The 12,846-nt window shown below is 39.0% G+C and overlaps 1 protein-coding gene across 7 annotated transcripts in view; it reads right to left on the bottom strand.

The window, feature by feature from the left end:
* lyst (lysosomal trafficking regulator) overlaps window positions 1-12,846 on the bottom strand; it is a 76,986-nt gene that overhangs the window by 5,278 nt on the left and 58,862 nt on the right. For all 7 annotated transcript variants that reach the window (XM_081616051.1, XM_081616053.1, XM_081616052.1 and 4 more), the window contains 20 exons: window positions 11,950-12,141; window positions 11,644-11,855; window positions 10,567-10,776; window positions 10,306-10,482; window positions 10,123-10,199; window positions 9,374-9,562; window positions 8,456-8,601; window positions 8,276-8,372; window positions 8,145-8,206; window positions 7,264-7,319; window positions 7,039-7,191; window positions 6,419-6,663; window positions 6,213-6,279; window positions 5,970-6,126; window positions 4,856-4,996; window positions 4,548-4,765; window positions 3,450-3,680; window positions 1,858-2,047; window positions 1,647-1,783; window positions 627-725 (listed from right to left, as the gene is read on the bottom strand). In XM_081616051.1, coding sequence (XP_081472177.1) covers window positions 627-725; window positions 1,647-1,783; window positions 1,858-2,047; window positions 3,450-3,680; window positions 4,548-4,765; window positions 4,856-4,996; window positions 5,970-6,126; window positions 6,213-6,279; window positions 6,419-6,663; window positions 7,039-7,191; window positions 7,264-7,319; window positions 8,145-8,206; window positions 8,276-8,372; window positions 8,456-8,601; window positions 9,374-9,562; window positions 10,123-10,199; window positions 10,306-10,482; window positions 10,567-10,776; window positions 11,644-11,855; window positions 11,950-12,141 — 3,056 coding nt within the window. The remainder of the gene's footprint in view (window positions 1-626; window positions 726-1,646; window positions 1,784-1,857; window positions 2,048-3,449; window positions 3,681-4,547; window positions 4,766-4,855; window positions 4,997-5,969; window positions 6,127-6,212; window positions 6,280-6,418; window positions 6,664-7,038; window positions 7,192-7,263; window positions 7,320-8,144; window positions 8,207-8,275; window positions 8,373-8,455; window positions 8,602-9,373; window positions 9,563-10,122; window positions 10,200-10,305; window positions 10,483-10,566; window positions 10,777-11,643; window positions 11,856-11,949; window positions 12,142-12,846) is intronic.

Raw genomic sequence — 12,846 nt, forward strand, 5'->3', positions numbered from 1 at the left:
GCATCAAGCTTTGAGCTGACGTCACGGCAAATAAACGGCCGTTTACATGCAGTACCTCTTGGGCCATTAGGGGGCGCCCACGGAGAAGGTCCACAGAGTTTGAGAAAGACTGGGTTTTATTTTTTTCGACACTAGTGGATTGGCTCCGCCCAGTTTGCTGGTATTTTTTTAAAACTTGTCAGAGGTGAAGTTAGCTACTCTTTAACACGATAACAGATCATGCAGCATCTGTAACTCAGCTCAGTATCAGACTGTTTTATTTTTATTTTTTTACTTCTCCATTAACGACGACTCCAAAACGACTCCATTAATCAAAATTCAACAAGGCTCTGCAAGCGATCTAGTGCTGAAAAGCCCTTCAGACACACAGAAGCAGGAAACCTCCACATAGTATCGGGTGCTGATGCAACTCTGAAGGCCTCTCTGATGAGTGAACTGCAGGACCCCTAATCCCACTTAGAAACTCACTGAAATGTGTTTCAAGGGCAGCAGTGATGTGACTAATGAAGCCGAGCGTTTGAGCACGGAGAGGCCGTCTAAAGAGAAAGGTGGGGGGGGATGGGGGACGCAATGGGCGTTCGTGCGGAGGAGGAAGGTTAGTGGGGGACATCGCCATGGAAACCTACTGTGGTGCTGGTGAAGCGGTTGCTGTAGGCGGTGATGACTCCGCACTTGCTGCCCGTAAATAGCTGGCAGCCATCGGGAACCCAGGCGCAGCTGGTCACCTGGAGGAGACAGGAAGTGAGAAACCTCCATGTTTGTCGACTCGTCAGCGGTGTGAAAAAAAATAATAATAAAAAATCAAACAACTGATTTTGATGAGTAGGTTTAAAAAACAGTGATAAATGTTACATTTATCACTAGGAATTCTACTAAGTGAATTCCTAGTAGATGATACATTTAAAACCCAGTGATAAATGTATCATCTACTAGGAATTCACTTAATCTCACCAGTTTATATAAACCAAACCATTTAATTATATTTAGTTTTTATTATAGCAACATAACTATTTAATTATTTTATCAAAGTAAGTTGAATCCATTGGAAAACTTGATATAACAATAAAAAAGGATAAAGTATCCATAAATTATTTATATAATTTTTTTAAATTAATAATAAATAAATACGCTTTGCATGCCATACTTTAAAAAAAAACATTACATTTCATGTTACATATTTTTATTTGCCATTATTTTCTATATTTTAGTTTTCACTTAGACTTTTAAATGTTTTTGCAATTTTTTATGTCAAAAACCCAGATTGTGTTGATCAGAACGGATTTCTAAAAACAACAAAAGAGTAAAACATCCATATATTACGTATTATTTCTATATAGTTTTTAATGATAACTAAAGTGTAGTCTTAGTCTTATCTTTTGGATGACATACTTGCAATTTTTAAAGAAAATACTATATATTTCATGTTACATTCCTATTTGCCATCATTTACTTTAAAGCGTTTTGTCAAAAAGAGTCCGATTTTGTTGAAAATAATTGATGAGCAAAACCGATAAAAATACTCTTCCTATGCATTATATTGGTTTACTATCTAATAAGAAACAGAAGATCTTTGTTATAAAATGTAATTTATAATATAATGTATGAAATGTAATCTGTAATCCTGATTATTCTGAGTTTTTGTGTACCTGGTGGAGCTGTGAACACTGAATGAAGTTGATGGGCGGCTCGCTCTGCTTGCTCTTCAGCCTCAGGATGTTGTCGGCGTAGCCCCAGCTCAAGATGGCCGACCACTGGATGTCTGTGCTGTGCATGCTGCGCACACCTGAGGAGCAGAGAGCGAGGCGTCAGGCGGATGCTGTGGTTCGAGTCCTGACGCGTGCCGAGACTCTTCCTCACCCTGCTCCTTGCTGTAGATCATCATGAGGCAGAAGCTGCGGGACAGACCGCAGATGGCGCGGGTAGGCAGGGCCAGCAGGGATCCGAACCGCTCTCCGTGCGGCTGACTGAAACACACCACCGGGTCTGGAGCAGACGGCGAGCCGACGTACTCGCCCCACTTCAGACCTTTGATCCAGGGCAGCGGGCTCTGAGGAAGACGAGGAGGAGGAATGCTTCACACCGACTGACTATGAGCGGGCGATAACGCCAAATCTCAAATTCCTTTCAACCATTTTTAATTAATTTTTTTTCTTGTTTTCTCCTCTGAAAACAGAAAATACAAATCACAAAAGATGTTTTAAAAAAAAATGGCTTTAATAAAAATTGTACAAGGGTGTACTAGGGTCATTTTAGAAAGAAGAAAAAAAAAAAGTGCAAGAAAATATTTGAACTAGAAATTTCGCCCCAAAAAACTCAAAAACTTTGAGATTAATCTCAGAAATTTTTTCGGAAAAACTTGGAAATTTCTGAAAGGTTGATAATTTTCTAGAAAAAAACTCAGAACTTTTTTAGTTTCATCTCAGAAAGTGCTTCGACTTTAGTCGACTTTAGTGTACAAAAATTTCGATTTTTGACGTTCAGAGAATTTCCGAAAGTTGAAAATTGTAGACTTTTGAAATTCAGAAATGTTCATTTTTTCACAAGAAATTATCTGAGATTAAATCTAAAAATTTCTGAGTTTGTCTAATAAATTTTGGATTTTTTAATATAAGAAACTTTCTTGTTTCTTCTAGAGATTATTCTCAATTTTTTAAATTTATTTGCTCAAATTTACTGCCTTTTCTTCGATCTGCAATGGCCTTAATACGCCGTCGTACGATTGACCATTCTGTGGACAACAGAGTATTAGAAACAGGCTGTGAATTTTTGTTTGATTATGAGAGTATAGTCGGTATTTTTATTTTTATACAAAATGTTCACTGTAAATCACACTACTTTTATCTATATATTGAAATCTATCATAAATCATAGATTATGTATGTTGTTATGTATGTTAGATGTGATTCATTGTGATTTAATGTTATTTAACCTGTAAAAATTTGCCTCTTTGGATGAATCTGGCATATTTATATGATGTATTCATTTTGATTAATACGCATTGTCCCCTTTATGGAATAAAGAATTCATAATATCAGCAGAAAAAAGTCACAATTTTACTCAAACGTATTAAAATTAAGAGAAAAAAGTCATTTACTTTCAAACTCTGTAAACCCAATACAAAGATATTATTTCACAACATGGTTTCTAATATGTGTATCAATGCATATTATTTTATATTTGAACTATTAAAATGGGCGGTTTTAAATGTTTTTAAAGTTCGCAGGCAGCTGTGGTTCCTTCCCCACACAAACACGACTGAAACTGATCTATACTTAATAGATTACATTAAGATGGACTCACTTTACTATGTAAGTGACGACCAAAATCAATCGGTTCAACTGGATCAGCGGTATCTGAGTAAATCCAAATGTACGCCACACTTTTCAGATTTCATTTGCGATGAATGACTTTCCATCTGCTCCTCAGTTTTGCATTTACGGGAACTTTACCGGGCAGACGATCTCCTTTGCGTGTTCCCGCGTCTCCCTGAAGGCGAGCTGAACCAGGAGCCCCATGGCTGCTGGGAGCTCTCCCTCCATCATGAGCTTCGGGGCGGTTCTGCTGATGTGAGTGGCGCTGAAGAGCTGCCTCGGCGTCTGGCCGTACGTTTTGATCATCGTCTCCAACGCCCGTCGCTGAACCGGGTCTTCCACAGCTGACACGTCCATGCCAAAATAAGTCTGGAGGAACGACGCGCATATCGGCAACATGATGAATCGATTCTCAAGCAGAACGCACTGCAAAAACTCTAAATATTACCAAGTGTTTTTAGACAAAACTAACTTACAAGTAACTTTTTAGCAAGATATAGGACAGGGGTGTCAAACTAATTTTCAATTTGAGCTGTATCAAAAATCTGAATGTTCTTAAAGGGCCGGTTGTGCCACAATGTATTGATAAAACCAATTAAATTGTTAAAGTATCAATAAATAGTGGTTCCTCCAGGATTTTATGATTGTCTTAGTGGTTTTTGCAAACAAAATGACAGATTTTGTGGTGCCAATTTAGAAATGTTGATATTTGCGTTAATGTATGACGTTAAATGTAACTTTTTATCACTCACCTTATCAATCACAGACTATAACGTGACATCAAGTAAGGCAAAATTGGTCAGAAACTCAATGTTTTTGACCAATTTCAAGAAAATTTGCAGTAAAATCAGAAAAATAAATGTGAAGACTTGTTGATTTTGTGTGAATTTTGCAGATTTGTGAAAATCTGGAAGAACTTATTGATGCAGCTACGGTGGGCCAGATTTGGCCCCCGGGCCTTGAGTTTGACACCCGTGATATGCGTGTTTGAGTTAAGTAAATAATTCATTTATATTGATAAAAAAATACTAGCTCCACTGAGATTATTTCACTTGTAACAAGTGAAATAATCCGTCGGTCAAACTAGTATTTTTTAAATTACTGACTTAAATAAACTCCTATATCTTGCTGAAAAGTAACTTGCATGTTAGTTTTGTCTTATTCAGGTGTCTAAAGATCTCTGCTCCAGAAATCAGACTAACAATCGCAGAATTTTGTGGTGCGTTCGTTCCTTACGGCAGGGTGGAAGACGTTGATGGCGTGCACCGCCGCTTTGCCCTTCTGCTTGAGCCCAAACACCAGGTCGATCCACTGGCACAGCGTCTGGGAGACGTGCTCCGACTCCAGGGCCTGCCGGTGGATCAGGATGAACAGGCGCGGGTCGTTGCGAGCCCACGGAGGTAAATTCACGTGATTCACCCTCTCGCCATTCTGACGAACCCCAAAATCAAAACCTGCGTCGTCATAAGCAACGTGTGTAGTTAACGACATAAATGACAACTTTTGCGGTAATAAAGTGGCAATAAAGAAAGAAAAATAATCACCTTCCCTGTTGACCAGGAACTCTGGGAGGTAGAAAAACTCTGGGATGAGCTCCTTCACGTCAGTCATGGACTCGTAGGAGGACAGACGCCACGTCGTGTTCATGGAGTGAAACGTCCGGTCCGGGATATCAAAGCTCTGATCTGATTGAGGTCAAAGAAAATGAAATTTAACATTCAAGCTGCAGCTTGAACACACCTCCTTTCATGACCTTAAACACCCGGCTCGCTGAATACATTTACAATCGCATGAAAAGAAGATCAGAAGAGAGAGAGAGATGATTAAAAAAACTAAAACAGAAAAAGTATCCATCATCAGAGAGAAGCACAAAGATAAAATCTTCTTTTACAGAGGAAGGAAAGTATTCTGCAATTATGCCTTCACTTTAATACTTGAACTGCCTCAGATTTATATCGTCCACTTTTCTTCAATTGATTTCTACTAGATCCACATTTTAACTTGGTGATGCTAATTATTTTTGCAAAAGTTTTGGTTCTGGACTTCAGCTAGGCCGTTTATAAACTTTAAACCAGATGTTTTCAGAAATCATTTATTCACTTAGTTAAGTTATTCATTTCTCTTCATCTGTAAATATGAATATATTGTTATGACACACATTCTTAGCGGACTTTATTTATTATACTGAAATCAACCCATAAATGGGATTTTCTTTTCTTTTTCAGAGCTAGATTTTCTTTTTCAGAGCTATAATGATTTATAGCTAATCTTAGCTTCTTTATTTTATTAAAATATTGTGTTGTTTTTGTGCAGATAAAAAACATTATTTTTTTATGAAAAAAAAAAACAACTAAAGAACTCAAGTGAGTCAATCTGCTCACTTGGGTTGCTTCAGTAAAGTCTTAGAGTCATTTTTTAAATTTCTATATTTCTTGCTGCAACAAATTTGTATTTTTTCAGATAAATTGTTCAGGATAAAAGTCATATTTAAGGTGGAAAAAGAAATTGGTTGCGATGGTTTCACATTTTTACATCACAACCAGCCTGACAGTTTTAAAGATATTATATGTATTTTATTAATCATGAACTATAAAACCAAAATGCTGAACTCTGTTTTGTGTCTCTTTAAAGTTCAGAAAACTTTAGAGCCAAACTGACCCTGGTAGGCGAGGAACATCTTGGTGAACGGCGGCATTCGGACCAGGAAGTGCAGAACCGTGCCGCTGTTGGAGTAGTGGGAGCCGTAGTGGTAAGGCTGGACGGGAGGCATGGGGTCGTCCTCACGAATCCCCTTTTTGTACTCTTCCTCCAGGTACTGCGCAGGAAACACAAACACATAGACGCGCTTTCTCACAAAAACATCCAGCAAACCCTGAAGAAAAAAAACCGTCAAAGCCTTACCTTGTAGTTATCAACGTAGCGATCCTCTTTTTCTTTCGACTGAACTGCAATGGGTTTGTTTAAATTCCTGCAAATCAAAAATGTGAGCAAAGGACAAATGAGCTGAAAGTCTTTAAATCAACAAGAATTTAATTAAATGCACAACACCCACACAAACATACAAGATAATGGTTTTCCATTAGCCATTATGCAAGGCGTAAGCCGACCTGTAGATGTTTGCGTCCTGCAGGTCGATGGTTTCGCTGACGTAGTCGCTGAGGATGAAGGGGAACACCGGGTACTGCATGAGGTCGTTGAACGAGCGGCCCGCGTGTTTGTTGAGGTGCGTCAGGTACTCGAAGTTTGTGATCTGTCCGGAACTCCACAGCTGGGTGAGCGCCGAGATGTTCCCGTGCTCCAGCAGGTTGGGAAGGTCAGAGGTCAGGATGTTGTGGTAGACGTCATCCCGAAACTAAACCCAGGAAGCACCAACAGTTTTTAAAGACAAAAAGAGAAACTTGCTCTTCTTTTCAAAGCTTTTTTAATTTAGGCGAATTTCTTACTACTTGTCTTGTTGGTGTGTTTGTAATTTTTTGTTTTGTTTTGTTTTATCAAAGCAGGTCTCTCTTGTAAATGAGATTCTGGATTTTAAAGATTAAACCTCTATAAACACAGGTAAAATTAATATTCATTCATTTATATTTATTAGTTAAGGAGAAAAGTGAACACAGCCTTGTTTGTTTTGAATTATGCAGGAAAAATTTTTAATTCTTCTGTTATTTGAAAAGTAAATGTTCTCGACTAAATCCCTTTGAGTTTTGCTTCATTTAAAAAATTTTTGCATCACCTTGGTGTTGTCGAAGGCTAACAGCAACGTCCTGCCGTTGGTCAGAAATATCTCCACCGCGTTGTCTCTCAGCTGCCACCATCGCTTGTGCACCTCTTTGATTTCCTCGTACGTCCAAGAGAAAGACGGCGCCTCCGTCTCGCCCTGAAGGATCTATTCAAACAAGAAACACGTTTAGATATGAGCGAGTCAGCTGAGCATCGATCCACTAACTCAGCTGTTTACCTGGTTGTCATGAGCATCAGCGGCATTGTCCTCCACAAAGTACATCCCAGACTTTCCTGTGACGAAGAGAAGAGTTGGATTCAGAGAACGCTTACTCGTTGTGTCCGTGCCTGCACTGCAAAACCACCAAATCTTAGCAATTATATTTGGTCTACTTTCCATTGCAGACATCTTAGTACACTTGAAATAAGACAAAACTCACTTATAAATAACTTTTCACACATGATTTTTTTAATATAATAAGGCCTAAATTTCAAATCTCCACCTGGATATTTTTGCTTACTTTAATTGTACACTGTTCTTTAAAAGTTCTGTGAATAAATATATTTGTCCATTTATCCATAACAACTGGAACTGTCAATATCTAGAAAGTTATTTTCACAATTTACCATCTATTAAAAGAGCACCACTGAGATTAATTTCACTCCCTGTTACGGTGGGGGTGAAATTACCGTAATAACCCGATATCGGCTGGAAAGCGCAACGTCTCGCCTTTCAGAAACTGTTGGAATTTTTCAGATAGCACAAAGTGTCGAGGAATTACAGTGCTGCAAACTTGGCTGAATCGTCACCGATCCGTTCAGTCTGGAAGGGTTAATGGAGACAGAAATCTCAAAATTGTGTTTTTTCGACAAAGATTTGTACACATTTGAAATGTAGATACTAAAAATAAGACATCTTTGTCATTTTATAAGTGAATAATCTACCAGTGGATCAATACTTTTTCATTAATATCAATGAAATATTGACTCTAAGCAAGCTCCTATTTGTTTTGTTTTATTTCACACGTACTACGATATTTGCACTGGAAGCTGAAGCAAAAATACTTAATAGGATTTTTTGCAGTGTGCAGCTGCTGTTAGCGACGGTCAGCATTTTACCCAGCAGCAATTCTCCCGCCGTCTCTCTGGACGGGGCGACGCTGGTGCATCGTCTGGTGAACCTGAGAACAGAAATACATTTCTTTAACACCTGAGAGCAACGTAGGATTTAGGAAATAAGTGAGCTTTACCTGATGGACTCGCTGGTGGCTTTGTCCTTAACAGTGGAGGAGAAGAAGGAGTGAGTTTTGTCCTCAAACAGGAAGGACAGAGGAGGCTTCACTGTTTCTGAACACAGGACAGAGATCAAATGTTTAAAAAAATGATGCAGCAAAAGCTTTGAAAGAGGAACTTAATCCGAGTTTATTCACCCTCAGGTTTCCGTCTGTCTTTGAGCAGGTATTTGTTTGGTATGGTGAGGTAGCACCGCTGCAGCCGCCGCCGTTCCCGGTTCGGCCCTTCAGTGGGGTCCAGCTGCCACGATGTCGGGTAAGACGTCTGGTCGTACCAAACGGCGCTGAAACGCAAAGTAAACCCAGATTTTACTTCTTAGAAAGTCTGGGATACCACTGCAGTTTCTGCACGTTTTTCATTTCCAAACTGCAGATTTTTTCAGAGATAAATGCTCAAACGTTCATGTCTTTTTTGGACAGTTTGTGATATCAAAATATAAATGGTTTAATGTATTTGGTCAAATTTTTTTGCAGTATTTATTGATGTCCCATAAGATTTGAAAGCAGAATTGAAAATGATTAATCAATAACTAATTTAGGAATCAATTAAGATTTAAGAAAAAGCCAATTGCTTAAAGAACAAAACATTCAGAGCAGCAGTTAAGCCAGAATTATTTGACATTTAAGATAAAAAGAATCCTTTGTAAACCTGTTCTGCCTAAAACCTCTCAGGTGGCATAGTTTTTGTTGCAAATTATGTAATAAAACCTCCTATTAAGAACGTTTTGCTATGCAGAAGAGTACCTGGAGAGAAAACACTATTGCACAGGGAGAACCCAGAAAAACAGAAAACAGTTCAGTTAAATTAGCTTAAAATAGAACAATATATCTTGAACTAGACTGCATGTTCAGTGTGGAAATTACTTAAGCAATCGTTTTTTTCATAGTCACATTTTTATGTTGTGAAAAATTTTCTCCAATGCATCATGTTATTTTTTCTGTACTTCAGACTTTTTAAGACAGCTAAAAATAATTTTAAAATGACACGACCATAAAATCAGCTCGGTTTTTGTAATTGATATTTCTGGAGCAAATGAAGCCGTTTAGTTCACCCACCGGTCGTGTGTCAGCTGCTGCACCAGCTCCTGCCAGTGGCGACTGGCGCTCAGGTCGGTCTTGTACAAACCCCTGATGTGCTGGATGACTTTCTTCCTCTCCATGCCTTGCCGCAGAGACACGTTTTGGGTAATATCAGCCGCAATCTTGGAAATATCCTTGGATTTCCCATCAAGCCTCTGAATTAGGCTGAGCAGGAATAAGAGAGAATTAAAAATAATCATCCACCAACATTTTTTTCTGTTTAAAGCTGCAAGACGTGACATTTATAAAAAAGTATTTTCTACTATGTAGTGACAGTATAGTAGGAGAAATGATCTGTGCTAATTAGAAACAACCAATTAGAGCTCAGAGGAGGGTCTTAGCGCTGTCAATCATGCCTTTGTGTCCACCACTCCTTTACTCTCTGGTACGATACAGCTATCAGCAGAGCGCTAGTTAGCATGGAAACTGATAATGGTGGATAAACGGTTTTCCTGTAATGTTGAGTTGTTTTTCCTCCGCTAGCACATTTAGCAGCAAGTTTATGAGGTTGATTGACAGCGCTAATACCTTGCTCCTTGTTCTGATTAGTTGTTTTTGACCGGGAGCAGTGCATTTCTTCAGACAGCAGTTACAGGACAAGGAGGTGGTAAAGGAGATCAATCTTTTCACAGATTATTTCTGTCATATTATACAATCACAACATGGTGACAGTTTTAACAAATGTGTAAAAAAAAAGTATGTGTATAAAAAGATTCCCAACTTACTTTTTCTGCGTGTTTGCCATTTTCTTTTCCCATGCAGCTTTGCTCGTCTTCTCTTCTGCTTCAAACTTCATCTTTTCCTGCATCAATAAAGCAGAATCTCTTTAATATTTCTGATTTGTAACGGTGAAATAGTTATGGTGATTTCCATCCTCCAGTCTTCTCCTTCACAATGACAGCTTTTACCTCCTTTATGGCCTTGAGCAGGTCGTGTTTGTGCGGTGCGTTGAGTGGGATGCAGCGATGGCCACAAAGCTTCAGAGAGGTCATGAAGACACCCACGGCGCTTTGCTCTTCCTTCGTCAGCTCGTCTTTGTGATCGTGCAGCATCTCGAACAGGTACAGGCTCAGTTTCGGCCCGTGCTGAGAGAAACATAGTTTCAGGGTAAAACCCAACGTGAACAGCTCAGAGGAATAATCCAGGAGAAGCGAGGGTTTCTTATTCACCTCTAGTCCTGGGCTCAGGCTCTCCTTCAGGATATCTATATGCTTGTGATCAAACACAAACACAAGTGCCTCCTTTCTGTCCTGCAGTGGAAGCGAAGGGCTGAGCATGTGCACCAGGAGGCGGCCTATCTGCACCCTGAAGGTGTCCCTGCAGGACCAGAGGATCCGCCGCCACTGATGGTTTGGGGCTCCGCCACGACCCGTGCTGCCCTGCATCCGCACGACAAAAACAATTAGTAGACAGAAAATACACAAGATCTCTGACACACAGAAAAAAAAAGGCTCAGTGGTGGAGAAAGTGCTGGAAAAGCATACTGATAGGTTCTCATTACAACCTATCATAAGGTGACTTATTAGATTTACTTGAACAGGCTAGGAAAGGTCTGTAGGCTACACAAAACATTCATTACTTTTGCACACAAAATCGCACTTAGACAATCAGATTTTAAGTCTGCTAAGTCGCAGGTAAAAATGGCTGCAAACCTTACGCAACCTTACATCTTTGAAAAGCAGAAGTGGAGCCTCCTGCACAACCAACAAGAATCCAGCAAGTGGTTTCTGAATGGTAAGTCAACAACTAAACACCTGTACTTTCCAGCAGCCATTGTACAGCAAATACAGCAGTAAATCTAGCTGACCAAAGGTGCTGGAGCTCAGCTTAGGTTGCTATTGTGACTTAATAATTGGGATGTTTTTGAAACGACCCATTTTCCACACACTAAGAAACATCAACATATTGGCAAAAAATGGACAGGTGTTTTTTAAGCACGTGGCCTGTTTTTAGAAACAGCAGAAATCCAAATAATAATAGTACCTCTTTAAGTAAAAGTATAAATAAACAGACTAATAACATGGAAAAAATGTCCTGTTACAGCATTAAAGAATTATTTTTACTTAAAACAAGCTCCTATTTCTTTCTGAAAAATTACTTGTAAGTTAATTTTGTCTAATTTCAAGTGTACTAATGTAATGCATTAGAAACTAGACAAAAAATACTTGGTAAAATTTTGTGTTTTTGCAGTGTAACTAAAGCACAGATGCTTTAGTGAAAAATGTAACGAAGTACAGTTTTAATACCAGGCTGATTTTGATCCCGTCCGTCATGAGCTTCAGGATGTCCTTCTGAAAACTCTTCTTGCTGGCATGTGGAAGGATAAAAGGAGTTGGAGAGTGCGGGATGGAGCACGACCCGCTTTCGTCGTGCGCTTGATCCCCCGGATCCGGGGTGAAGATGTGGTGGTCCGGAGAGTCCGGGATGTTCAGCAGGTCGAATAAATCCTCACTCACATCTGAAAAGAGTGAAACATTTGAACGGAAACCACAATTAGCTGACAGACGGGGACAATTAAGAGGGCAAAACTCCAAGAATCAGATGAAGTTTACCGTAGTAGATCAGTCTGTTGACAGCCAGAACCACAAGCCTCTGCAGCCGTTGGACAAACTCAGTCTCGCTGGCACGGATCGGGTTTTCCTGGCTCATCCTCCTCTGCATCATCTGGTGGAGCTCGTCGCTGGCGACGGAGCGCATCCGCATCAGGAGAGAGTCCGTCTGGGCCAGAGAGAACCGGCGCCGGCCTGCAGGGGGCAACGCCAGCAATGAGCTCAGTTTGGATACAACAATCTCTAAAGAAAGAGTCTCACTGAAGTATTCAGACACCTTGGATTTGTTCACATTTGGTCTCATTACAACCTAAAACTTCAATTTATTTTTTATTTAGTTAAATGTGATAAATAAAAAGTTAAAGTAATGCAAAATAGTGAAGTGGAAGAAAAAGTACACATTAAATTTTTCTTTCAAATAAAAAGGTGGTTAAATCAGCAAGGTTGAATTAAAAAGCCCACCACACTTTTCAGATTTTTATTTGCACTACACAATTATGCACTAGGTTGTGTTGCTGCAACCGTTACAACTTAAACAAAAATTTTGTTCATTTAGTCGCAAATGTCGCATGACTTTTTGAAAAAAAATATATATATATATATTTTTGAAATCTATTTTAGGAAATTTCTTCTCATTATTTAAGAATCACTGTTTTATTTATATTCTTAGGATTTAAAATAAAGATAAAAATAAAAAAGAATGCCTTTTTTTTTTTTTAAAGCACAGTTTACAATGTATGAAAAAATAGATCTAAAGATATATTTCTGGTATTTTTATGCAATTTTTTTGTGAAAATTGAATACCGTATTTTCCGCACTATAAGGCGCACCTAAAAACCTTCAATTTCCTCAAAAGTCGACAGTGCGCCTTATAAATCCGGTGCGCCTTATATATGGACC

Source organism: Poecilia reticulata, chromosome 15 (assembly GCF_904066995.2).
Source record: "Poecilia reticulata chromosome 15, P_reticulata-male-v2, whole genome shotgun sequence".
Lineage (NCBI taxonomy): Eukaryota > Metazoa > Chordata > Actinopteri > Cyprinodontiformes > Poeciliidae > Poecilia > Poecilia reticulata.